This window comes from Notothenia coriiceps, unplaced genomic scaffold (assembly GCF_000735185.1).
Source record: "Notothenia coriiceps isolate Sejong01 unplaced genomic scaffold, NC01 NC01_scaffold00025094, whole genome shotgun sequence".
NCBI lineage: Eukaryota > Metazoa > Chordata > Actinopteri > Perciformes > Nototheniidae > Notothenia > Notothenia coriiceps.
Genome location: NW_011357795.1, coordinates 489,038 through 511,428, shown reverse-complemented (window position 1 = coordinate 511,428; position 22,391 = coordinate 489,038). Strand labels below are relative to the sequence as shown.

The 22,391-nt window shown below is 40.7% G+C and overlaps 3 protein-coding genes and 1 long non-coding RNA gene across 4 annotated transcripts in view; 2 read left to right on the top strand and 2 right to left on the bottom strand.

The window, feature by feature from the left end:
- spidr (scaffold protein involved in DNA repair) overlaps positions 1 to 8,672 on the top strand; it is a 36,641-nt gene extending 27,969 nt beyond the window's left edge. The window contains exons 10-18 of the mRNA XM_010783372.1: positions 2,574 to 2,661; positions 3,377 to 3,517; positions 3,603 to 3,659; positions 4,129 to 4,327; positions 4,949 to 5,131; positions 6,181 to 6,274; positions 6,356 to 6,467; positions 7,289 to 7,345; positions 7,932 to 8,672. Of these exons, the coding sequence (XP_010781674.1) occupies positions 2,574 to 2,661; positions 3,377 to 3,517; positions 3,603 to 3,659; positions 4,129 to 4,327; positions 4,949 to 5,131; positions 6,181 to 6,274; positions 6,356 to 6,467; positions 7,289 to 7,345; positions 7,932 to 8,051 (1,051 nt within the window). The 3' untranslated portion in view covers positions 8,052 to 8,672. The remainder of the gene's footprint in view (positions 1 to 2,573; positions 2,662 to 3,376; positions 3,518 to 3,602; positions 3,660 to 4,128; positions 4,328 to 4,948; positions 5,132 to 6,180; positions 6,275 to 6,355; positions 6,468 to 7,288; positions 7,346 to 7,931) is intronic.
- LOC104955968 (uncharacterized) overlaps positions 1 to 20,477 on the bottom strand; it is a 21,723-nt gene extending 1,246 nt beyond the window's left edge. Inside the window, exons 1-2 of the long non-coding RNA XR_799503.1 lie at positions 20,467 to 20,477; positions 13,984 to 13,987 (exon numbers count right to left, since the gene is read on the bottom strand). This is a non-coding gene — a long non-coding RNA (uncharacterized lncRNA). The remainder of the gene's footprint in view (positions 1 to 13,983; positions 13,988 to 20,466) is intronic.
- cebpd (CCAAT enhancer binding protein delta) lies at positions 8,532 to 9,922 on the bottom strand. The gene has a single exon (XM_010783373.1). The coding sequence runs from the start codon at positions 9,727 to 9,729 to the stop codon at positions 8,854 to 8,856; it is 876 nt and encodes a 291-aa protein (XP_010781675.1). The 5' UTR covers positions 9,730 to 9,922; the 3' UTR covers positions 8,532 to 8,853.
- Positions 12,569 to 21,475, top strand: mcm4 (minichromosome maintenance complex component 4). The gene is made up of 17 exons (XM_010783374.1): positions 12,569 to 12,629; positions 13,632 to 13,709; positions 13,856 to 14,014; positions 14,568 to 14,731; positions 14,892 to 14,993; positions 15,089 to 15,184; positions 15,310 to 15,405; positions 16,101 to 16,239; positions 16,432 to 16,652; positions 16,800 to 16,920; positions 17,416 to 17,675; positions 18,329 to 18,694; positions 18,799 to 18,926; positions 19,529 to 19,736; positions 19,822 to 20,050; positions 20,454 to 20,587; positions 20,946 to 21,475. The coding sequence occupies exons 2-17, from the start codon at positions 13,646 to 13,648 to the stop codon at positions 21,039 to 21,041; spliced, it is 2,583 nt and encodes an 860-aa protein (XP_010781676.1). The 5' UTR covers positions 12,569 to 12,629; positions 13,632 to 13,645; the 3' UTR covers positions 21,042 to 21,475.
- Positions 21,476 to 22,391: the final 916 nt, after the last annotated feature.

Below are 22,391 nucleotides of genomic sequence, written 5' to 3'. Positions count from 1 at the left end.
CTTCTTTCCGGGATACAGAAGTAAGTACTAAAAGTAAACTGAAAATTTCACCAGAAGTTCTTTGATACAGCAACTACAAATAAATATACATTCGTGTGTACGTTTTAATTTCGTCGAAAGACACTTATTATCGACGAATGACCAATTCGCACTTTATACTTGTCAGAGTGGGAGCAGTGCTGTCCAGTGTGCGGTGACACCGAAGATCGGAACAACAAGTGATGTGTGTGTGTGTGTAGTGGTGTGTGTGGGGTATAACCCTTTGATGAAGTACACTCGCGATTGAGACTTCATTATAGTGGTTTGGTGTGTGATGTGTTGGTCTGTGGTGTGATGTGGTGGGTGTCGATCGACGTTAGTGCCTACTTTTAAGTGTGGTTGGTGTGTGTTGTGTGTGTGCTAACGCTCGATGATAAAATATATTGTAAGCTGTGAGGTAGATGTTCTTGCTACTGTAGTTGTGTGTTGCGTGGTGTTTGTCTTATAATTGGTGTAAGATTGGGATTACCTGTAATATGATGTCAACAACAAATATGTACTTGTTCAACCACTGTATCTTCGCTCATCTGTGTAGGATAGTAGTGACAGTCCAGCTCAATCAGAGGACTTGCGTGAGATTAGTATAGAATCAACATGTTGTGTATACTATATAGACAATCATCGGTTGTGGACTACCTCCTGTTACTCTCTGTGTAATAAACTGCCGAAAGTAGAGTAAATTCTCCACTCTCATACCCGGTCCCTCCATCCCGCGCTCTCAGATGTGTGTCTCTAAGTTTATGGAGATTACATACACTATGTAGTATGTACTCCTTTTCAACTTTGAATCGGCCGGTCCGAGTGTGATTCTGACTCGTTTCAGGTATTTCAACTATTGGAAAAGTTCTAGAGTCCTTGTCTTGTCTAGTACTGTGACTGTTGTGACGTCTGGTTATTGCGGACTGTCTTAATCACGATCTGGATTTTGGACCCAGCGAGGATATCTCGTGCACACCTTAGTCAGCTTGACTTACAACGATTCTGTAGAGTGGTGCACATACATGTTGTCTGTCCTCCAGGCGATGTGTTAACGGACTGGCGACAACTAGGTCCACGATTCTTCAACAGATTAGACTAAACTAACACAAGACACCCTCCTGACGCAACAGGCTATATGATACGATAGTGGTAGTTGTGTAAAGATACTCAAAGGCTGCTGATGGGTAAACTTTATAGAAAATTCGAAAAGCTGTACGCGCTGAGTACAATACCAATACCGGTCGCTCTGACAGCGAGGGGGATGTCTTAAATCAGTCCTCCAAGCTATTTAAACTCATAAGTTGGAAAGTAGTTTTTAATTAATTGGCTTTTTTTCTGACATTTTAGAATCTCATTTTAGAATCTCAAAATAATATGTCGAGTAGGCGTTTCAAACTCGGCACAATGCCATGCAGAGTGAGTAACAAAAAACTGTTGCCTCGTCACCCCTCAAACCCATCTCCAATTCGAGCACCAACGCAACCCTCACTTCTAGTCGTTGATGTTTGTACGATATTGGCGCTACATTTGAATCCAAGTGGCATTTAAACGTTTTGAAAAATCTTGAATCCAACTTGCTTTCAGTTATAGAAACCCTGAAAAGCATCCGAGTACTGTACAAATGATCTCTATATAACAATTTACGGTGAAAGTTGTAGTATTACTTTTGTAGAAACTACAGCTTGTATCTTAAAGCATTGAACAAAGTGCCATTGCATTTGCTTAACAAGCTGAGTTTTAAAGTGAGCTGAAAGAGTCCTGGTAGTTTGTTGTTACTCATCTTCCTCCACAGACCTCACTGGACTCGATGGGGCTGCAGAACCAGTTCCACACAAAGAGAGTCTGTGATTACAGGCTGACTAACAACAGGCTGTTACCGCTGACTGATATGACAGCACACACACTCTCACACACACACACACACACACACACACACACACACACACACACACACACACACACACACACACACACACACACACACGCACACTCACATGGATGAATAAGTACCATTTACCGGCCAACCTGAAAATAAAATGAATCAGGAGACGGATCTTCCCTGTTGGAGTGGCTTCTTACCTCTAATTATTTAATCCTCCCAGATTCAGATTGACGTAAATGAAACATCATAAAGGCAAATCCAGGATGATGAAATGTCAATCTGTCATTATCGCAATTAAGAATGTGCTGAAAGATAGACCCACATCAGTAATCTGAGCTTTTTACATGGAGTCATGTGTAATTGTTTTGTAATACCCTGTGTTCTTTGGGGCCCATAGGGATATTGTGATTTACACAGGGTGTGAGCATTCTTTCCCAGCATTGATGTCTCAAAACCTGCTTTTAAAGACGTTCTGTGTCTATACGCTCTGCCAGCCCAAGCATGCTGCTCTGCTACACATTCGTTAAAACCAGCTCTGTCTTAACAAGATTCGTGTTTCAGTGGAAGTGAAACTGGCTCTGTCTTTCCAGTTAAGTCCCCTATTCAATAGCCCCCCCCCTTTCCTTTCTTTCAGTGTCACCCCTCCTTACTTGTTTTTGTGTCTCACTCTCAGGAGCAGCAGGCTTTTCAGCTTGATAGACAGCCTGTGGCCTCCAGAGATGGCTCTCAAAGATCATGGGAACACACCGAGTGTGTCCAGCGTGAGTTCCTACCATACGCACCTATATGATCCTCACCCAGCAAGGGCTTGAAAATATATTCTTAATTTAATAACAGCAGTCCGGGCTGCGAAATAATGATTTTTTTTTGTATTAATCAATTCATCGGCTGACGTTCTCCTAATTGAGTTCTTGTTTGGTCTATAACATATCTGTCACAACTCCTGAAGCCCAAGGCTATGATGTCAAATGTGTTGTTTTGTCTGATATTCAGTTCACTTTTATACAAGACAAGGAGAAGCAGCAAATCAACACAATTAAGAAACTGGAACTAGAGACCTTTTGGCATTTTATTCCACAAAAAATGACTTAAATAATTGAATGATAGTAGATGATGATCGTATGTGGATTTACGTTGTCGTTAAGATAACTTTACAGGGCGCCCCATATTTCCGCCCTTATTTATTACCAGTCCGCAATACAACAGAAATGTACCATTGCTGCAATCAAGTAAAAAGTGTAGATATAACACGAGACACACAAAATCTATTTTAATAAGTTACATTGCTCATCTGCAAGGAAATAAAACATTGGCAACAACTCAGTGCCGACTACAAATTCAGCATATGAAAACAAATACAAAACACACTAACAACTTCAGATCTGAGGAGGCGTTGCTCATTAAGATTTGATTCAAATGTGGGAATTCATATATTGTCATCAACCTGAAGATGCTTCTTGCTCGTGTTTTTTATAGGACAGCAGGCCTGCCGGTGCAGCTCCGAGCTTCTGCTACCTGCTGTCGGGTCAGGAGAGCTCGGTCGAACGCACCGAGGAGCGAACCGTGTCCCCACTTTACCTGCCTCCCAATAAACACACCTTACAAGACATACTGCAGGTGAACCGCGTTCTCTCATACGTGTTCTGCACATTGTGATTACTTGTCTCGGTAATCCTCAGACATGTTCTTCTCTTTTTTTCAGAGTGAGATTAGTCGCTGCAGCTTTGATGCCACGGTTCTGTACAAGAGAATAACGCAGGTACTTTTCCTCTCTTAGTTCTGTAAGATCACTGATTTAACTTCAGAAGAGCACGGTGTCTTCTGGAGCTCCTCGGTCATCCTTTAGAGATCATTTGAACCAACAAACTGATAAGAGCTCTGACGTAGAGAGCAGCGTTCATATCGCTGTGGGTATGAAAGTCTGTGTGAGGCCCATGCGTCCTCTGCCATTGATTGGTGAGACCTTTAAACTTTGACCGAGATGAGATAGCAGCTCAGAACAAAGTGTCGGACTTTGCCTCGTGCGCACACCACTAAAACACCAACACGCTTTATAACGCTGGTGTACAAGAACCCAGCATTGTGTGTTGATAATCTATTCAAAGCTGCAAGAAATGACGTTTTGCATCCAATTTGTGCTTATTTAGTGTTTCCTTTTGAGCTGTTTTCTTTCTAGGTCATGCTGTTTCTAAGTACTTCTGAGTCTGTTCTTTGTGTTTCTGATTCAGAGCAGTGATGTAGGCCAGCGTGAGGTTTGGTTGGTGCTCTCAGACCCAAGTCTTCAGGAGGAGCAGCCCGAGAGGCCGTGCAGGCGAACGGTGGCCCTGTGTGTGAGCACTTCCTGTGCGCTCACTTCCTCTGTCCTCCACGCACTGAACTCCCCCGCTGCCTGTCGCATGTCATTCAGAGATGCCATCAGAGAACATGGTACAGCTTCTGTGCCCTCACATGCCAGTCAGCCACTCTGTCATGAGGTGTTTGATCTCATAGGACTGAGTGCAAACGTCACCCTGACAGTGGTGGAGATGAAATGACTGCGTTAAGTTTATCAAGAACAAAAAGGAGATATTTGTACTTAACTTGCGTATTTCCATTATCTGCTCTTTTATTATCATAACTCACATGGAAATCCAGGGCTGTACTGCAATAGACGTAGAACAGGCCTTTTAAATAAATAGCAATACATTTGTATCTTCAAAAACAGTGATAAAAACAATAGTTGCTATGTGAATGAATTCATTCAACAATAAACTATAACATATACTTATAATTCCAGAGAATTATATTGTACTTGTAAAGTTAATGTATCTGGCAGCGATAGTTACTAGGTAATTGAAGTGGAGGTATATATTATGTATTAGATTTGTAAGACTTTAAATATATGTGAAAAATAGGGTTTATGAAACTTTTTCTTGCTCCAAATGGAGTTTACATCACAACTGCACCTAAACTAGTCAGCTGATTATGAGATAAATACAATCAATAATCTGGTTTTATGTATTTTGTTTCCCCTGTCGTTATATTTTGATTTCTAATTTCCATATCCAGGTGTCCTCCTGTGTGCGGAGCAGTCCGTTCTGGAGATTTGCTCTGCGGACCCTGAGGGTAGTTCTGAATCCAGGTCAGAGTCGGTGTCGCTGCCTGAGTCCCAGGAGAAGACCCTGCCCAAACCTGTGAGACTGGATCCTCTCTGCGCCGAGGTCACACCCAACTCCCTCTGCTCTCTGTCAGGTCTCCTCCCCCCCCCCCCCCCTACTGAGTCTGTGGTTTCTATTTAACTCGCCTCATCTGAAGTTATTCCTGCAGAACCAGCCTGATGGGTTGTTCTCTCAGGGGAAGAAAACCACTTGTTTTTTATACGTTTACAACTCAGCAAGAGGCCTTGATGTGGCTTCAAGACATCGCTTTCTGCTTTTTGTAATTCAGTGTCCTCAGGCTGTCATTGTTTGGGATTTTATGAGGTGAAAACACATGCAATTTGGTTGAATTCATCTCATCTGTCATTGTGTCAGTGAAATAAAGATGCCTGCTCCCCCATATGGCTCTAAATGTCAGATTAGGGGAGCAACAACGACATGAGGGCGCGTTGCATTTCCCTCTAAATCTGTGTTGCATACAGACAGCATATGTGCAACTGAATTACAATATAAAATAACTTTTTTGTTGTTAACCGAGTATAGAGGGAAAGTCTTATTCTAATATTGCTTTGCTTTCTTTGATTATTTGCCAATTATGTAAATGTTGCAAAAAAAAAGCTGTCTAAACTAGACAATGATCTGCATCTGTGGACTTTGTGTCACAGTGGAGGTTATAGTTCACACACTGTGAAGCCACTTAGTTCTGGCCCCTCTGGCTGTACATGTTTAGTCAGGTGCCTGGAAGAAAATAAAACAAGCATATTATCTTTTGCACTCGTGCATGAATACTATCTTCTGGAAATAACCGGTGGAAAAAGCTGAAGACCGGAATGTACCGGAGCCATTTATCAAGAGTTACATTTGGTATCTTATGGCAGGGGTCTATCTCTGCAATCTCAGATACAACTGGAAGGGATGTGTTTATCTCTTACACCCCGTCACAAACATTCACACGCTCCAAATCTATGTATAGATCATTTATGTTTGTGGCTTCAATATTTCAAACTGTTAGAATCAAATGTAAATCAAATCATATTAAAAATAGGCTCATAAAAGTAAACTAAAGAACTAGAAGTACACTGCAATAATTGCTGGTTGTTGTGTCTTAGTATTTGATTTGAACTCTTTCATTTCTGCTTGCAGGCGTGATAGTTGGTGTGGATGAAAGCACAGCGTATTCATGGCCTGCCTGCAACCACTGTGGGAGTGACAGCTTAGAGATTTTAGCTGAAAAACCGTGAGTTCTCAGCTTTGATAAAAAATGTCTCAATGCAAAGAAACATCATGGCATTCACATTATTTTGTCTTTTTTCGACAGACAAAACTTCCACTGTGTTCCTTGTCAGTCATTGGTGGACAAGCCGGACACGAAGATTCGACTGGAAGTGTTCCTGAGTTCTTCGATAATTAATTGCACTTTGAAAGTTAAGGTGAAAAACAGTGTTATTGTGTTTTAAGAATGAGTTTTTATAAAAAAATGCTATGTGCCATAGGACTCATCAAGTATAAATGTATCAACATTTTCAATATGTATTCGCTTTCTTGTCGAGTTTGATAAGAATAGGGCTGCAACTAACGATTATTTGTGTTATTCATTAATCTGCTGTTTTTTTCTAGTCTGTTTGGTCTATAAAATATCCATCCCAGTGTCTCAAAGTCCAAGGTGATACCTTTAATGTCTTGTTTTGTCAGTCTATAACCCAAAGATACTTAATTGTTAATGCAATATTAAAACTACTACCGACATAAAGGGGTATTGATCTTTTCATCTCACTCTTATCAAGAAAAATATGTAGTTTTAGTAGAATTCCCATAATGTTGAACTATTTCTTTAAACTGGAAAAAGGGAGGCATCACTAAAAATGCAAAACAAATGTAGCAGAACAAGTTAGGATGGGTTCAAAAGTTTAGATAAACAAACACCAGTCTTGTTGAAGTGTCCTTGATAAACAAAGTGGTTCCTCTCTAGTACAAACCTGCACATTAATAGTCTGAACAAACAGAATCCTTCCCTGTATGTGCATCTGCATGATTTTATTCTGTAAAACCTGCTGAGACTTTGTAATCAGAAAACTGAGCGAGCCAAACTGATAAAACTATCAGCGCTCTCTTTATCAGCCTACTGATAATCCAGTGCCTATCAGTCTGTTACTCACCGGCCAGCACACTGTGAGCGCTGCATTTGTTGTTCATTAACAACATTAAGGCGATAATTAAAAAGACGTGCAAATCTTTTCATCTCTCCCGACAGCTGCAGGAGAAGACGATAATGTCCATCCTCAACACTGGTGCACTGGAGGGTAATGAGGTACGTATCCTATAACACACTGTTACATAACTCTGGGATTAACTGCTCAGAGCATTGATCTTATGTCAATGTGTCCTGAAAGCACTGTCATCTGCTCATGTCTGGTGATAAGGCCTGCACTGAACAAGAAAAAGCCCTGAGTCATGTGTGTCACTGATAGAGTTAAAGGAATTTGCTGCCAAAAGTGTGATCTAATCTTCAACCCACCTCTTTTATTTAGTGTATTTTTATTTATTTTTTCAAGTTAGCATGCAGTTTTTACTCTAGGATTATTATAATGTATTTATTTTATGACATTAAGGCAGTTGAGCTGTTTATTATCTTATCATTGTAGGCATTCATGCATTTTAACAGGGCAACTGGTGAGTGCAAAAATAGATACTTAAATCAAAATACTGCTGACCAAGGGAAAGTGCACAGGTCAGGACCTTAAGTGCATTCAAAATAATCTTGCAACTTCAGCAGATTTAAAAAATATATATTGTTTTCATGTGCAGCTAGTAGAGGATGTTTGAAAGGGAGTTGTTTAAAAGAATTGATGAGCTTAAAATTCTCTTCATTACTTTTAAATAATGTTTTTTTTCAGTTCCCAGGTTACGATGTGGAGAATGTTCTGGATAAAGAGGTGGGCCCCCTCACCGTTTACGTTCGAGTCGTCACCAGGAAGCCTGCCCTCTGGATCGGCCTGGAAGAGATCTGCCTCTGAAGCTGTCAGGGCAAGTAGCTAATGTTATCAATCCTCATGCCTCAGCAGGCTCCAAGGATCTGCTCACTAGGCCTCGGCCCCCGCCCCCCCCTCCTCTCTGAAGGCCTCCCTGACAGCTCGGGGCTGAGCTGAAGTGAACCGGCTGCATAGACAAGGTCTTGTTTGTGTTAATGATATGTGAGACTGTGGACCAGGAGTTGACAGCCCAAGGGTGGACTAGTGGCATGCAGTCTGTCAGAGAATCCCACGTGCTTCATCAACTATATTGGCTGTAAAGACTTTTTTGAAGTTGTCAAGCAAAACATTTTTTCTACCTCTGTATTTAAGATTTCTGAAACTGCGTCAATAAAAGAATGTATTTTTGCTGAGTTGACTTTCTATTTCCTGTTTCACATTCTCACTTCTTCTACACTCCAGCTGCTCCTACGTCAATAAATATATATAACATGCAAAGACAATTCACAGACCAGGATATTTCTGCACCTTTTCAGCAATTTTATTATAGATTCCATAAACAAAAATGTGTTCAAGGTTTCATACAAACTATATAAAAGATCATGCTCTGGCTCTTATACAAAGTTTGGAATTATAAAACATGTACCATATCAGGTATAACATCATGTAAATGCAGTGGTAAAATAATTTAATACAGAGGAAAATCCCACAAAAATATGGCAGCAACATCATATATTTTCCAGTGCCATTATGGTAAGCTTAAAATACATCTGGTACAGATGGTAAAAACGAAATGTCTGTTGAGGTATGTCTCCTATTATGCTCAGTTCATAGGATCATTGATCTGTCACCGTCTCTGTGCACTCGCAAAGGAGGGGTTGGGCATCTGCTTGAAGAAATCTCTGAGCCCGGAGAGCTCTCTGGTTAGCCCCTCGATAGTTTTATGAAGCTTGTCGTTATCAGAGCCCAGTTCAAGCAACTTCTGCTGCATATCAACGTTGCGCCTCTTCGCTTTATCCCTGCTTTTCCTCACAGCCACGTTATTCCTCTCTCGCCTCTGTCGGTACTCCATGCTGTTCCTGTCAACCCTCTTCCCCTTCTCTCTGCCCATCTTCCTCGGGGAGGATTTGGCCGAGCTGACGTTAGAGGCAGGCTCCGGGGTGGTGGGGGGAGTAGGCTGCCCGGTGGAGAGGAGGCTGACGGAGGTCTGTGCGCAGCTCTCGATCTGGGACGGTAGGGGGGAGGAAGACATCTCGCTGTCACTCCAGTCGGACTCCTGCTTGATGGGCGCGCTGAACGCCACCCTCTCCATCCCGCTGTCCGCCTTCCTCTCTGCGTACTGGGCTGACAGCTGCTGCATGTCCCCGGGCATCGCGGGGCTCTGCATGTTGTAGAAATCCGCCTTCTCCTGCTTCACAGTGTTGAACAGGTCCAGGAAGAGCTCGTCGTTGCACAGCTCCAGGTTTGGCACGGCTGTCATGGACTCGATATACTGGCTGAAGTCGATGGCGCTCTCGTCATCGTACATGGCGGGCGCCGCGGTGCTCAGCTCCACCATGGTGCCGTCCTCGGCCGAACACTCGCTCCTGCTGCCCGGCTTGCAGACCCCCTGCTGCGGGGCGCACAGCTTGTTGCTCTCGTAGAAGTTAGCAGGCTCCATTGCCCAACTCATGTTGCATCGTGGAGACACGTAGTGTGAGTCCAGGCTGTATATGTCACACATGAACACTGGTAGATTGCCCACGTGTTTTGGGAACGATATAAACTTGTAAAAAAAAAAGGCACAAAAAGTCGAGACAGCACTGCAGCTTCACTTTCTGTGCACACGCCCTTTTTCTTTGCTTTGTTATTAATATAAAATGTTCTTTGGTTGTGTTGCCCCTTGTTGTTGGCTGTCAGGCTCCTGTCATTGAAAACTCTTAACACTTTTCTGGGGCATCTGTACTTTCGCGCAGTGTTTTGTATTGTTGTCCCTCTGACGTCACATGTGCCGCCCTCTCACGAGCCAGTCAAGTCAAAACGGGGGTCACGTGGTGTGCTTTAACCTCCCATTTGAGGAGAGAGGGGCGTTCCGCTCGTGCCACCCCCTTTTCACTACGATTGTATGAATGGTTCAGAGTTGTTTACATACTGAAGCCTCTGGGTGTTTGTGACTTAGTTTAATTTGTAACCAGCTCTATTAATGTCTCACAAACAAGAAGTTTGTACTAACGTTAAAGTAGCACTGCAAAGTGTCTGGAATCAAAATGCAAATGACACAGTGATAAGTATTATTAGCTGAATGTACTTCAGTGGTAAAAGTACTCATTGTGCAGAATATGTTCAGGTTTATTTTTATATTACTGGATCGTTATTACTTATGCATTAACATATAAGTGCTCTGTATGTTGGGTGGATTTATAAATGGGCCTACTGAGCAGGACCCAAGTGTCAGGGGCCCCCTTTGGCCTTGACCTACAACATTTATTTTGTAGAGAAGCGTACCAACCAGGAAGATATGCAATGAACAAAAAGACACATAAAACCACTACAAAAAGACTCAAAATAACTAAAAAGAGGTTAAATGACTAAGACACAATAGGGCATCAGATACAAGTGATAATTAACAGATGTTCAAATACATTTCAGGTATGTTTTTTGCAAAACAAACCCAGCAACCTCAAAATGTCCCCTTGGGCTCTGAGATTTATTTTCAGTTTTTTGTAATCCACTTCATTTTAATTACTTGCAGCCCTAGTTAAAACTAATTTGACTAATGTGGTTTGCAGCAGTCGATTTGCATACAGAGAGAGAGCAAATGTACGGAGGGAAACCGGACACACACGTCAACATGCATCACATTCTTAACCAATATGTGAACTTGAACATCAACATGTTGTTACATACAGGCAACAAACTATCTGGTCCCATCTTACTAACGGGTTTCAAATCAGATAGATCAGGAAAATAGGAACAGATATTTTGTAGTTTTTTTAAATACAGATGTAGTAAGTGTTTATATGATTAGAGTTGCCTTAAAAAAATCTGTTTACTAGACTAATGTATGACAATGAGGTGTCTTTATAAGCTATATTTATTGGCATTAACATTACGAAAGCCTCTATTTACCCTTTCATCAAAAGTTATTTACATCATTACATGTTATCATATACTTTATCGACTCTTTAACAACCTTTTTACACCTTTGTGTGGTATTTATTAACTCCCATAATGCATGGACATTTACCACCTGTTTACATTAACCTTATTATTTTCTATACTGTCTACTACAACTAGATATCACTTTAGTTTGTGTTTTATTTATAATGTGCATTTTTGAAGGGAACCAATCCAATATTTGCCAAAGACTGCTTAACTTGTGAATATAATAAGGAATTTGATTTTACAATAACCATTTATTTCAGACATATGCATTTTACAGGTATTAATCATGTGTAATAAAACTGAGATACTTTATCAGTTAATTCAAGTATTTGTTTTTTTTCGGGTTTATTGCACTGAGTCATGTTTACAGAGCATTTCGTTACCACTTTAAGGGACACATGTTCTAACACTTCTCGGAAACACTCCTTAGGATTTCCCCTTCAGGAAGTGGCTGTACTTTTCCTCTGTCAAAGCCCTTTTTGAAATGAAACTACGCCACATGGTGGTCACTGAGCGTACTTGCAGTATTAAGTCTGATTTGATAGAGTAATACTTATTTGATTTGTCTCACCAAATAAAGCCAATACAATGCATTATTTTGATGAATCACTGTAATTATTCAATATATTTAAATTTCCTCAGACGGCTCATTTTTCCAAACAAATGCATTATTTATCCACTTACTCTTTAAAATGTTCTTACTTTTAGTAAATATTTATCTTTTTACCTAAACTGATATAAAATGGTTTTGAAAAGGACTATTTCCAGCACCATCTGTCCCTTCTTTGAGTTGTTCAACATTTCGTCTAAAAATAATGAATTGTGAATAAAACGAAAACAGCAGTCTTTTTAAAAAGGTTTTTCTAGCATAAAGTCCTTGTATTTTGTATAAAAACTTTGTATAATGAGTTGGGCAATCCCAAATATCTAAGTTGTATTTCGTTTTTCCTTTTCATGATGCAATTCTTAAATTCTTCAAACAGTGTATTTTTGGTTTTTTATTAATATTTACAGAAATGTATTAACTTCCTGATCTGAGTAATGAAGAAAAACTTCCTGTTCTCAGGTGACGTGGTTTTGTCATGTATTTGTATCTGTTGAATGTTGTAAACCGTATCAATAAAGAAGAGGCAAAAAAATGTTCATTTATTGTTGGGCCAAACCATATTAGCTCAAAGGGTATCCAAGAGAATAAAGCCACGTGCAGGAAAAGCATATCGTAATTTTAATATAATATAGATTAATACCTCTAGCTTAAATTGTTTTAAAACTTAGATTCAATATATTGAGACACTTTATTGTATTTAAATTAAAGCTGCGATCCTTTAATCTCAAAATGAACACCCCTTTGCAGTGGAGGAATCGGCCGGAAAAAAGCGAAGATCCTGGCTTCCTATTGGTCCAAAGTTCCCCGCGAAAATTACGTCACTCGCAGTTTCGCGCCAGTTCTGCTGCTATCGGACGTACACACAAGAAGAGGTAGGATTTAACACCATTTACTTATGTTATTTCTTATTAATCTATTGATCGTGTTTAACGAATCATATTTTCTTTCATCACGCATGTTTGTGAGGATGTGCATCAGCTTTCAAGCTCACTTTGAAGTGTTAAATCATGTTAAAAACTGCATTACTTTTCAGCTCATTGTTTCCTCTGAGCCACATGTCAAATGGTGGAAAAGTTATTGTCTGGCCCAAAACCTTAAATTCAAGTAGCAAAAGCACAATTCAATTATGTATTAATAACGACACAAATACAAAATAAATTATATTTGCTCACATATATTGAACATTTAAGTAAGCTTTTGCTACTTTTCTGAATAATTGGGAGTTGATGCATGAACACTTAAAAGAAGTCAGTGTTTTACCTTTTTTGATGTGATACTAGATAACTGTTTTCATTATACTTTCATTTAGATTAAACTGTAGCTGTCAATTATATTTCAAATGTATTAAATTATAAACATTGGATCATAGTGGTGACAAACAATATTAAAGACTGTTAAAGACTCCCCCACACTCATTAACAATGAACTCATCTGGACCTTGTCTCACTTTGATGACTATATTTAACAAGTGTTTGTGTGGAGCAAAACAAAAGGGACAATAACGTTTTTTTTTATCTAAAGTTTCTGCAAGACTGAGCAGACTAATCTCAACAGAACTGCATGGAGAGGAGATACAATTTAAATTAAATGATTGAAATACAGTGTTTTACAATAATATACACCTGCAACAGTCAGCCTAGTAAAATGTTGTGGCTGCACCAAACAAAATAAACTTTAAAGTATAAGTAAAGCTATTCTCCCATCTTACCTCTAACAGAAAACAAGCCTGATCGAACACAACAACCAGACTTCCATAAGTCAGTTGGCACGTGTTCGAAATACATCAAAATCCTACTAGAGTTCTTGTTTTAGCTTCATTACTATGGCAGCCATTATTCAGGATAAACTTAATTTACTTTAAATGTAATCCTCAGATAAAACAGCAACAATGTCTTCCCCAACATCGACTCCTGGTGGCCGCAAACGAGAAAGGGACGGCAACCCCTCCACACGTAAGTCCATGTCTCTTTAAATCAAAGGAAATCTTTCTCTCAACAGTTTCTTGTGTTTTCAACTGATGCCACAGACTTGTCCTCATGGTTGTAGGTGTCTGTGTGTACTGTTATTAAGTTGTTTGTGTGTCTTTGTGTACCTGCAGCCAGCAGTGAGGGCCCCATCTCTCCCCCCTCTCAGCGGCGCAGGGGCCAGGACTCCTCCAACGCAGACCTGATGCCGATGCCCACCTCCCCCGCCACCGACCTGCTGAGTCCAGCACCCCCTCAGGACACGTCTCTGTTCTCCAGCCCAAGACCCTCAGGTACCAATCACACAAAGGCCCACATTTAAACGAATAGTTCACCCGCTAAAAGTTCATTTGTATATCAATATTTCACCCTGTGTTGTCTAGAATTCTTCCAAAAAGAAGTTGAATAAAAAAAAAACTGAGAAAAGTCTTGGAATTTAAACTCAAAGGGAGTCAACCTTTAACAACAGATGCAACTATATCAAATATCTGCTTTCAAAACTTTCGCACACCTTGTGCAATATGACTGTTCGTACGGAAGGGTTTATAATAGTGAGGATTAAGTGAAAATGCTTTAGTTTGGTAAGTAATGAGCATAAAACTTGATGAGACTTATACTGCACGTGTTGTTTGAGAGTTTGTAAACCGTTCTCTTTGTTGACATTGGTGTCATGCTAGAAATGTTTTCTTTGAGAGTTCTTATACAAAGTCATTTTATGGGTAAAGTATTCCTATTTAACGTTTTTTTTTAATGGACTGCTTTAGCCCTATCCAGTGGAAATGCAGGGACTTAGTAATATTGTTTGTTGTTACACACTTGAGTTAACTCCGGTGTCTTCTTTAACAGTCCTACCCAATGAAGTGGACATGAGCTCCCCTCTGATGTACGGGACCCCCAGCTCCAGGGTTGAAGGGACCCCGCGCAGTGGGGTGCGAGGCACACCGGCCAGACAGCGTCCTGACCTGGGGTCAGTGAGGAAGGGCCCACAAGTCGATCTCCAGTCGGAGCCGGTAAGAGTAGAAATCAGCAGAACAATGCTATCATGACATTGTGTTTCATTTATTGTAATTGCATCAGACATGATAAGAACGATATCTTGAAACCGTTAAGGTTGATGAACTTAAAACCACATTAGTTAACACTTTCTTTTCATGTTTTCTTTTTGTACAGCCAACTGCTGATGGGGCTGTAGCCAGTGAGCCTAACGCAGGCCAGAGGCTGGTGATCTGGGGGACTGACGTGAATGTCGGGACCTGCAAGGAGAAGTTTCAGGTACTTAATCTTGCATTTCAGGTGCTAGAAAATATGTCTAATTCTATGTACAAAGGAGTTAATTGTTTGCATGCTCTGCGTCACTTTGCTTTCAGAGGTTCCTGCAGAGATTCATTGACCCAACCTCCACTGAAGATGAGAACGCTGGTCTGGACCTGAACGAGCCTTTATACATGCAGAAGCTGGAAGAGGTAGTGTACCTTTTTGACATCATGTCGATCCGTTACGTTGGTTTGAATCAAATTGCAATTGATGTTTCCTAGAGAGTCAGTTAAGGTCTATCTCAAATATGAATGTTTTTATTTCTGTGTCACAGATCAGTGTTGTTGGCGATCCGGTGCTGAATGTGAGCTGTCTGCATGTGCAGTCCTTTGATGCAGAACTCTACAGGCAGCTCATCTGCTACCCACAGGTCCTTTTTTTATTTTTAGAATTACCTCATGTGCATTATACAGTACATTTATACATACATTTGTGCAATTTCTATACGAAAAACCTGCACCATGTTTGCATTTACTTTTGCTAAATTCATAAATAGTGATTCATCCATCTCCGTTTCGGTCTTTAAGTTAAAATAATTGATAAAAAAAAAAAAACCGGAGCAGAAATGTACCCAAGTGCGTGAACAGCCACATAATAATGTGTCAGAAAGAGATCATACTCGTATAATGTTTTTTATAACATTTGTATATTATGCCTACCCTTCTCAAAATACAGAACAGTATTGATACAAAAATGCCGGTGCCATGATGTCCTTTTAAAAAAAACAAAAAAAAACAAGATAAATACTTTTAAACCAATGTACAAGTGCTGAAAACAGTGAGAACTGACACTTGGTATTAATGTTTTCACACTTTCAACAGGATAATAATATATTTTATTTGTAGAGAGCTTTACTGGGTACTCAAAGACACTTTACATGCTAACATTCATAAAAACAACAATAAAACGCCCACTTCAAATATATAAAACTCAACAACAACTACAGATTAATTGCATTTGTGAAAAAGTGAGTGTCCGTGTTGAGCTTCTTTCGCCTGCTGTCAAAGTTTATATTTCACTTTCTTGCTCTCTGTCTCCTAAATGTATCATGTTTTCCCTGTGCAGGAAGTCATCCCAACCTTCGACATGGCTGTGAACGAGCTTTTCTTTGAGCGTTTTCCGGACTCCATCCTGGAGTTTCAGATCCAAGTCCGCCCCTACAACGCCCTGAAAACCCGAAACATGAGGAACCTGAACCCAGAAGGTGTGTGTGTGGATTCATTCATTCAGCCCACGTGAAGTGACATCACACTTTTTCTTAGGGCTCCCATGCCATGACATTTCATCCCACATTTAGAGTGGGAGATTTCTGTGAATATTGTTCCCTGCTTTGATCAAACGTGAGGCATCAGCTCCGGGCTAAAGCGTCTGTGTGCCTTATGTGTTGCCTCCACAGACATCGATCAGCTGATCACCATCAGCGGCATGGTGATCCGCACCTCGCAGCTCATCCCCGAGATGCAGGAGGCGTTCTTCCAGTGCCAGGTGTGCGCCTTCAGCACCCGCGTGGAGGTGGATCGCGGGCGTATCGCAGAGCCGGCTGTGTGCCGCCACTGCAACACCACCCACAGCCTGGCGCTCGTTCACAATCGCTCCCTATTTTCCGACAAACAGATGGTGAGAGTTCGGCAGGGTTGATAAAGGGACAGATTGCTTTCACCCGGCGACACCTAATCTCAGAATTTGCCGAGTGTTAATTAGGGACGTGTTGCTGTGGAGGTCATGACATCTGTTCATGTATTGATCTTTCGCTTTTTACAACAGGTCAAAATTCAAGAGTCTCCTGATGACATGCCGGCTGGCCAGACACCACACACATCCATTGTCTACGCTCACAATGACCTGGTGGATAAAGTGCAGCCCGGAGACCGTATTAACATCACTGGTGAGGTTTTCTGAATCTCTTTGTCAGCCAATTACTGTTTTTTATTATCGATTCTTAGTCGTTTTCTTTTATCGTGTGACGTTAAAATAGCACAAAGAAGTCCAAATTGTGCTTTAACATGTTCCAGAGCTGAAGTATTGTCTTTTCAGGTAACTTTTTTTTATGTCCAACCCACTGCCCTGGGAGCCGTACATAATGGCAGCCCACTGCTCCTAACACTAGGATGGGTCATATGCAGAGAAACCGTTTCATTACATACCTGTACTACGACAATGACAATAAGTTGAATCTTCTTCAAAACCCCAAATTACTCAAAACCTATTAAATGAAAAGCAGGAAATGGACAATATTTTCAAAAAGATCTTGAAAAATAACTTTACGCTTCGTTAAATTGGAATTGTGGCATTCTAATATAAAATAAAGGTGTATTTTTTTTTTATATACATATTCCTGTCAATCATAGCCATCCTAACAGTCCCCTGAATGTCCCTGCAGGTGTCTACAGAGCAGTCCCCATGCGTGCGAACCCACGTCAGAGCAACGTCAAGTCGGTGTACAAGACTCACATCGATGCCATCCACTTCCGCAAGACAGACGAGAAGCGCCTGCACAGTGTGGACGAGAACTCTGAGCAGAAGCTCTTCACCGAAGACCGAGTGCAGACGCTGAAGGAGCTGGCAGCCAAACCAGACGTCTACGAACGCCTCTCCTCAGCCCTCGCACCCAGCATCTACGAGCATGAGGATATCAAAAAGGTGTGTGAGTGTGAATGGAAGCAAGCCAAAACATGAGTGTTTTCTGAACAAGCACCTAGTAAAAAAGAGAGTTGCGTGCACGATAGGAAAAAAACTGAAATCCGAGACTGGGTAATAATGTTGACTGCAGTAATGTAGGTAAGCTAGTTTCAGGACTTTTGTGATGCTGACACTATGATATTCTTAATAATAGCTCACTGGGACACTTATTTAACTGGGCACATGTTACTTACAATTAGTTTGACATTTTCAGGCGTTATTGTAATGCTGCAATTTATGTGCAAATGAACGATGTTTTTCGTTTTCGCCGTGTTCCCGGAGCTCCCTGCTTACTTGCCGCTAAAAGTCTGCCCCTCACCGGCAAGTAAGAATGAAAAATGAAACAACCTTTCAATTTCTATTGCCCCCTTTCATATATTCCTATTCAATGCTTAACTTATGTGCCTGGATAATTTAATGTTTTTTAGTTTAAATAACTTCCTTTGGGGGCTTTCCCAAGCAAATACAAAAATCTCTGATAGGCGTCTCCTGTAATTGATTTGATTAAGAGATTTTGATTGACAGCCTCAAACAATGAAAATAATGATGTCATGATAACCAAAATCCCAGGTTATATCTATTCTAATCACATTATGGATATCTCTGTTCTTCAGGGTATTCTGCTGCAGCTGTTTGGTGGCACTCGTAAGGACTTCAGTGAGACCGGCCGGGGAAACTTCCGTGCAGATTTGAACATCCTGCTCTGCGGAGACCCCGGCACCAGTAAGTCCCAGCTGCTGCAGTACGTCTTTAACCTGGTTCCCCGCGGCCAGTACACGTCGGGAAAGGGCTCCAGCGCTGTGGGTCTCACCGCCTACGTGATGAAGGACCCCGAGACCCGGCAGCTGGTCCTGCAGACCGGAGCTCTGGTGCTGAGCGACAACGGCATCTGCTGCATCGACGAGTTCGACAAGATGAGTGACAGCACGCGCTCCGTGCTGCATGAGGTCATGGAGCAGCAGACCCTCTCCATTGCCAAGGTGTGTGAGACACATTTACAGGGATTCGTAGATAAGACGGAATACTCTTGTTTGTGATGTTACAAAAGGCCGTTTCTTAACCTTGTTGTCTTGTCTGTCTGCAGGCTGGAATTATTTGCCAGCTGAATGCCCGCACCTCTGTGTTGGCTGCTGCTAACCCCATTGAATCTCAGTGGAACCCCAAAAAAACCACGATTGAGAACATCCAACTGCCTCACACTCTGCTGTCCAGGTGAGCTCCATTACTCAGCACAGTCACACTGACACACCGGAAGGTTTTGTACAGATTTTGAAGTAAAACGTACGCACTTTATAACCACTTTCAAGGTACTTAAACCAAGACATATCCAGACTCTGGAAGCCTTGAATCAAAATGGTTGAAAAGCAATTGTGAGAAATAAAGTTTATACAGTCAATTCTTTATTAAAGTAATACAGAATTCCTTATCACCCACAGCAATTAATGTATAATGCCCCTTAGTGTGTGTAACAGCTGATCATGGAGTCATGCATTTTACAAAATAAGCAAATAGTTTAGTTTAGTATATTTGTTTTATAGTGTTGTGAACAGTCACAAATGCTTTGTGACTGTTTAGCTTTAGCCAACATTGCTAATTTCCAGCTGTTGTCCCCGGCCCGATGATAAGACACCCTTAAAACCACAATATATCAACAGTTATGAATAGTTCATATGTATTTAATCATATCCTTAACCTTGAAAGCATGACTGTTCAAATTAAGCATTTTCCTAACTCCATACGGATGTTGTCATACTTTTTATTTCTAAGGTTTAGTTTTATTAATTGTCCTATTATTTATTTTTGTTCTCCATCAGATTCGACCTCATCTTCCTGATGCTGGATCCCCAGGACGAGGCTTACGACCGCAGGCTGGCCCACCACCTGGTGTCGCTGTACTACCAGAGCGAGGAGCAGATTGAGGAAGAGTTCCTCGACATGGCTGTGCTGAGGGACTACATTGCATATGCACGAACATACATCCACCCAAGGCTGAGTGAGGAAGCCGGCCAGGCTCTAATTGAGGTGTGTTTTCTCTGAATTTCCATAATTAATGATCATGATGGTAATTGTTAGCAGTCTTTAACAGTTGTGTAATGTTGTTCATCAGGCCTATGTAGACATGAGGAAGATAGGCAGTGGACGGGGCATGGTGTCCGCCTATCCCAGACAGCTGGAGTCCCTGATCCGCCTGTCAGAGGCCCACGCCAAGGTGCGCTTCTGTGAGAAGGTGGAGACCATCGACGTGGAGGAGGCCAAGCGGCTGCACAGAGAGGCCCTCAAACAGTCGGCCACTGACCCCAGAACAGGATTTGTTGACATCTCCATTCTCACAACAGGTATTCAACACGGGGCATTGCAAATATTTGAATTGTTGGAACAGTTTGTGTAGTCAATGTGTGACATGACTGGTGGAGAGGTATTGGAAAAAAGGGACCCATTTTCATAAACTGAAGCGAGTATTGGTAGTGTTTATGATGCCAACAATAGCAGCTGACCGGGTGAGAAACATATTGAAGAAGTACATTAGATTGATATGTTTTTTATTATTATTAATTACAGTAACAATTACAAAAGATCACTGGGTCTAGCTTTTCAAGTGCAAAAATGTGCTGATTTACCTTAACTGATATGGTAGAAAACTGAATATCTTAGGGTGCAGGACAGTTAGTTGACCAATTTTCAATTTGAAAATGTCTCCTTGGGTTTCCTTTTTATTAATGTATTAATTTGTGCTTCCAGGTATGAGCGCCACTGCCCGCAAACGCAGGGAGGAGATTGCCTCAGCCCTGAAGAAACTGATCCAGGCCAGAGGAAAGACGCCTGCCATGAAGTACCATCAGCTGCTTGATGATCTCAGAGGACAATCTGAAACTGTAAATATTTTTGATTTTGCCTTTCATTTACTTGAACATAATTCCATTACATTTAACTACATTTCCTTTTGAACTCCTGAGATGCTACGATTTCAGTGCTGTGAGAAAAGTGTGCTTATTTCTAATTTAGTTGAACAAGAGCAGAGGTTTTTTATTTTCTAGTCCATGACATTGATGTAAGATAACAGTAATGCATCATTAGATATTGGCAAGCAAGTTAACACTGTTGGGAATACAATTACATTAAAGGTTCTGAAAAGCTATGACACTATTTGGGATAAACAAGGTAATCATTCATTATACATTGTCAACACCTCCACTTCCTGTAATGACTTCCCTCTTTGTGACTTTGCTTCAGGCGATCACTAAGGAGATGTTTGACGAGGCGCTCCGTGCCCTGGCTGACGAGGATTACTTGACGGTGACTGGAAAGACTGTTCGTCTCCTCGGCTAAGGCACACCCTGCAATTATGTACAGTCCTTCATTTTAAATGCTATCCTGTGTCAACCTCTTCATGTGCTGTAAAAACTATTTTGTATAATTGAACCACCATATGTTTTCTGGGCGTATTAGATGTTTAAATATGCGGCAACTTATGATCCAGAATAACCACATGACTCATTCAGACTTTGGTGTCTTGTTAAAAAAAAGAGAAAAATAAATGAATGGAGCTAATACTTAGAATTGCTTGTATTTCATTACTTTACCTGTTTTCAAGTTACGTTCTTTCTGTTTTTGTTTCATGGTAAAAAGCTCTTTTGTTTCAACTTGTACATTGTTATGACGAGTTTTACGTCTGTCACTTATTTCCTAAGATGAATTGTCTTTGTAGCTTGCATTGACTACTTGTTAATAGAAGGAAAATAAAATAATGCTTACTAAAAAAATATTTAAGTTGTTCCCATTATGTTTCCCTGAGTATCTTCAAAGTCGTTATCAAAAGAATCTGCACTTATATGTTAGATATATTTTCTCTTGAACACATTGCCTCATAACTCAGTCGATATATATTTATTTAATATGTGAACTGGGTTCTCCACAAAAATGTCGATGTTTGATGGTTGCAACGGGCTCATTTTATGTTCCATGGGTCTTATGTTCTTGATATAAACATTGTAAAAGATTGTTAAGGGCTTGCAACGAAGTTCAATAGCAAAAGAACATGGGAACATGTTTTGAAATGACGTTTTTATGGTTAAAATTAGTTTGACGTTATTAATGGTAACGTTCTTGCTCGTAAATATGAGGGTGTAGGTTAAGGTTAGGAGAATAACATCAGGAAGAATTCATCTGTAGGTGGGTGGTTTCAACATATTGACCCAGGGAAAAACGCACTGAACATTTGACCTTGGGGAAAAACCATTGCTTAGACTTCCTTTGAAAGGTCTCCCTAATGTGTCATGAGAGGATATTGAGTTGAGGAACTTATGACCCTTGGCTGAGAACACAGATCTTCCCGTTGCAGCAACATACGTTTGTAGGCTACTAGTGAACCAGTGTTTTTTTTTTTTTTCGAAAGCAAGACACTGAACAGTGGGAGAAGATATGGTTTACTTTAAAAGCCTTTATACATCATTTCAAATCTATAGCTGTAACATCTTTAAAGTTTTTGGTTCAGACTAATTAAATTACTAAATAGATTTCAAAGATTCAAGTAGGCTACAGTTTATATTCTGGTATATTTTAACATAATGTTGCCATAGTAACTACCACTGGCACAGTTCCATAGGGCAGTCTCGCTTTAGCTGACATTTTTTACACCCATCGTGTTGTCTTATCTGTGACCAAGCAAATATTTACAAG